General features: G+C 44.1%; 1 protein-coding gene across 1 annotated transcript; it reads right to left on the bottom strand.

Moving 5' to 3' along the window:
• Positions 1-481: 481 nt before the first annotated feature.
• LOC107125884 (zinc finger protein 135-like) lies at positions 482-3,743 on the bottom strand (the record flags this gene model as incomplete). Its single annotated transcript, XM_015429344.1, has 3 exons — positions 482-631; positions 1,440-2,461; positions 3,639-3,743. Coding segments are annotated over 3 exons (1,277 nt in total), but the record flags the coding sequence as incomplete, so codon positions are not given.
• Positions 3,744-4,154: the final 411 nt, after the last annotated feature.

The raw sequence follows: 4,154 nt of genomic DNA, 5'->3' as shown, positions 1-4,154 counted from the left end.
GAATTGGACCCACTGGTTCAATGTCTTTGGGACTTGGGAGTTCATGTGGGGAGAAGCTCTAGCAGCCATGGTGTGAATTTGGTGCCTCTCCCTCAAACCCCCTCCCCCAAGCCCATTAAAGTCACCATGGGAAAATTGACATTTTTTCCCACCATAGAAAACAATGGAGGAGATAGGGCCAACCTGTTTGGGGGCCCATAGAATGGGACCCCCAGTCCAATATTTCTGAAACATGGGGGTTCTTTTGGGGAGAGATTCCAGCAGCTGCGCTGCAAGTTTGGAGCCCCACCCTCAAACCCCCTGCCCCCCAGCCCTGAGATTATAACCGATGAGATTTTGTCATCGACTTTAATGGCCCATAGGGTATAATGGAGCTGTGTATTTGGGAGTCTCGAATATGATGCTCCTAAATAGTCCCAACTCTGAATATTGCTGATTCCCCCCCCCTGCACAACCCTAGTTTCTCCCCCGTGTGGGTTCTTCAGTGCCTCTGAAGAATGCCATTTATACTGAATTTCTTCCCACAGTCTGAGCAGTCAAACAGTTTCTCCTCTGTGTAAGTTCTTTGATGATCTTGAAGACTGTCACTCATACTGAATCTCTTTCCACATTCAGAACATTCAAAACATTTCTTCAATGCATAGGCTCATTCATGACATTGAAGACTGCGACTCGTACCGAATCTCTTTCCACACTTCGAACATTATAGAGGTTTCTCCCCTGCGTGGGTACTTTGATGATACTAAAGACTGCCACTCTGACTGAATCTCTTTCCACATTCTGAGCATTAAAAAGGTTTCTTCCCTGTGCGGATTCTTTGATGATGCTGATTATTGCTACACGTACTGAATCTCTTTCCATACTCTAAACATTCAAATGGTTTCTCCCAGGGGTCGTTTAGGCCCGGAGCACACCAGAGCACCGCTCCGGCAACCCAGAAGCGGGCACTAATGGCAGTGGTGGCAACCCCTGCCCCCAGCTCTCTGCCCCCAAGCTTCTTCTCTCTATAGAGTCACGGCGCAGCAGCAGCAGCGTGATCTCTCCATTGTACTCTGTGGCCCTATAGAATACAATGGAAAGATTGTGCTGCCGCTGCAGTACAACTCCAGAGAGAAGGGGTTTGGCAGGCTGGCTGGGGAAGGGAAGGTTTTTGAAGATGTCTCCCCCCCTTTTTGCTTCCCCTTCTGACATCACTTCCAGTGACGTCAGGGGGTGTTGCATATGCTAATGAGCTATTATGCTAATAGCTTATTGGGTATGGTAATAAGCTCCTGCAGTTCTTTTTCTACAAAATTACCCCCGGTTTCTCCTGTGTGGGTTCTTTTATTCTCCTCAAGATGACTACTCTGACCGAATTTCTTTCCACACTCTGAACGTTCAAGAGGTTCCGCCACTGTATGGGTTCTTTGATGATACTGAAGACTTCCACTCGTACTGAATCTCTTTCCGCACTCTGAGCATTCAAAAGGTTTCTCCCCTGTGTGGGTTCTATGATGATATAGAAGACTGCCACTCCTACTGAATCTCTTTCCACACTCTGTACATTCAAAAGGTTTCTCCCCTGTGTGGGTTCTTTGATGATATAGAAGACTGCCACTCATACTGAATCTCTTTCCGCACTCTGAGCATTCAAAAGGTTTCTCCCCTGTGTGGGTTCTATGATGAGACAGAAGACTGCCACTCCTACTGAATCTCTTTCCACACTCGGAACATTCAAAAGGTTTCTCCCCTGTGTGGGTTCTATGATGAGATACAAGACTGCTACTCCTACTGAATCTCTTTCCACACTCGGAACATTCAAAAGGTTTCTCCCCTGTGTGGGTTCTTTGATGATAATGAAGACTGCCATTCGTACTGAATCTCTTTCCACACTCTGAGCATTCAAACTCTTTCTTGTCTGTGTGGGTTCTTTGATGAGATAGAAGAATGCCATTCTGACTGAATCTCTTTCCACACTCTGAGCACTCAAACGGTTTCTCTCCTGTGTGGGTACTTTGATGAATATGAAGACTGCTACTCTGACTGAATCTCTTTCCGCACTCTGAGCATTCAAAAGATTTCTCCCCTGTGTGAGTTCTTTGATGATATTGAAGACTGCCACTCCTACTGTATCTCTTTCCACCCTCTGAACATTCAAACGGTTTCTCCCCAGTGTGGGTACTTTCATGCTTTTTAAGGTTGCCATTAAGACTAAATCTCTTTCCACACTCTGAGCAATCAAATGGTTTCTCCCCTGTGTGCGTTCTTTTATGCTGTTGAAGACCGCGATTATGATTAAATCTCTTTCCACACTCTGAGCAATCAAATGGTTTCTCCCCTGTGTGCGTTCTTTTATGCTGTTGAAGACCGCGATTATGATTAAATCTCTTTCCACACTCTGAGCAATCAAATGGTTTCTCCCCTGTGTGCGTTCTTTTATGCTGTTGAAGACCGCGATTATGATTAAATCTCTTTCCACACTCTGAGCATTCAAAAGGTTTCTCCTGTGTGTGGGTTCTTTTATGCTCTTGAAGATTGCTACTTGTACTGAATCTCTTTCCACACACTGAACATTCAAACGGTTTCTCCCCTGCGTGGATTCTTTTATGCACTTTAAGATTGCCACTTGTACTGAACCTCTTTCTACACACTGAACAGTCAAAAGTTTTCTCCCCTGTGAGGGTTCTTTTACAACCTTGAAAATTGCCATTCGAACTGAATTTCTTTGAGTATTCAAGACATTTTTCTCCGGTTCGTATTCCTTGATTCTCAAGAAACTGTGATCTATATTTGAAGTACTTTCCATGCTGAATGGGTTTACTTGTCTTCATTATATTGTGCTTTGGAAAGTGCAAATTACGCATTATTCCATCTCTCTTCTTTACCAAATGGCTGTTGTTCTTTCTCATAGGTCTGCCTTGATTCTTGATGTTTCCTTTCAAGCCTTCATTATTAACTTCATCTGGAAATTGTGGGTGAAGTTCCTCAGCCTCCTCGTTTCCCGGATCATCCTCTGCTGGAATAAAGAGGGAGATAGCGTTAGCACTTGGTATTAGCACAAACTCTGAAGTAGGAAAGGATTGACGGCCCGTTTGCCTCATCCAGCTTTGCTGTCCTTAACTGACCCCCCACCTTTTCCAAGAGTATCCAGGATTTTGGCATACCACGGCCTTTCAAGAGCCACAGACATTTGAGAGACAAAAAAGGGAAAGGCCCCAAGAATTAACTGTTTTGGACTATGCTGTAAAAGTAATTCTAACCCCAAAAGGACATTACTAACATATTAATTACCTTTTTGAAAGCTGAAGAAGAAAAAGATCACCTATCCACAGAAAAAACTTTGACTTTAACTTTAAATTAGAAATGTTTAATTTACTAATATTTAACATCACTCAACACTTTACTTTATCCCTCTATATCACTTCCCTATTTTTCTAAGTAAAGCGAAATTATCTCCTTTTTAGGAGAGGGAAATAAAACTTTATACAAAAAAAAAAGAGCCACAGACAAACTCTTCCCCAGAAGGAGCTTCCAAACCAGGCCTCCCTCCTGCTTTGCCTAGTGGGCTTCCTACTAAGAGTCATTTAGAAGCGAAGCAGAAAAGTCCCATTGGTATTCCTTGCCCGTTCCCTTGACACCCCCACTCTCAGCCAGCCCACCTGGGAAGGAAATCCTCTCTTGAGATCCTCTTGTGGGACTCCCCAGGGTTTCTTTGGATGCAAGGCTGTTGTCTGTCTTCACCACAGACAGAATTCTGGCCTTTTCTGCGGAGAGAAAGAGAGAGAGAAAGTGATCAGCCTTATATAAGGAAGGACAAAAATCCAAGCAAGAGTAAAAATTCCCTTGGAAGGATAGAAACATGTTCAAGATCAAAGGCCAGAATCCCAACCGGTGTTAGGGGATGGATCATTTCCAGATCACAATCAGAGCGGATGTCTGTAATCCCATCCAGGAGGAAGAGTGTGTTTTAAAGGCTGGCAACAGAGAAATGAATGATTTGCCCCCTTCTAGAGTCTTTCTGAGGGTCTTTCATCCAACCTTTGCCTGAAGCCAGGACCCTTTCTCTGGCTTGGGTGATGGCCACAACACTGGCCTCATTTGCCTCTGGGCAAATAGCGGGACAGGAGTCAAAATGTTGTGTTGTTGTTCAATATTTTGATACATGCTTCATCACA

This window comes from Gekko japonicus, unplaced genomic scaffold (genome assembly GCF_001447785.1).
Source record: "Gekko japonicus isolate JY-2015 unplaced genomic scaffold, Gekko_japonicus_V1.1 scaffold6909, whole genome shotgun sequence".
NCBI lineage: Eukaryota > Metazoa > Chordata > Lepidosauria > Squamata > Gekkonidae > Gekko > Gekko japonicus.
The sequence above is the reverse complement of the archived record's forward strand: the minus strand, read 5'-3'. Positions and strand labels throughout refer to the sequence as shown.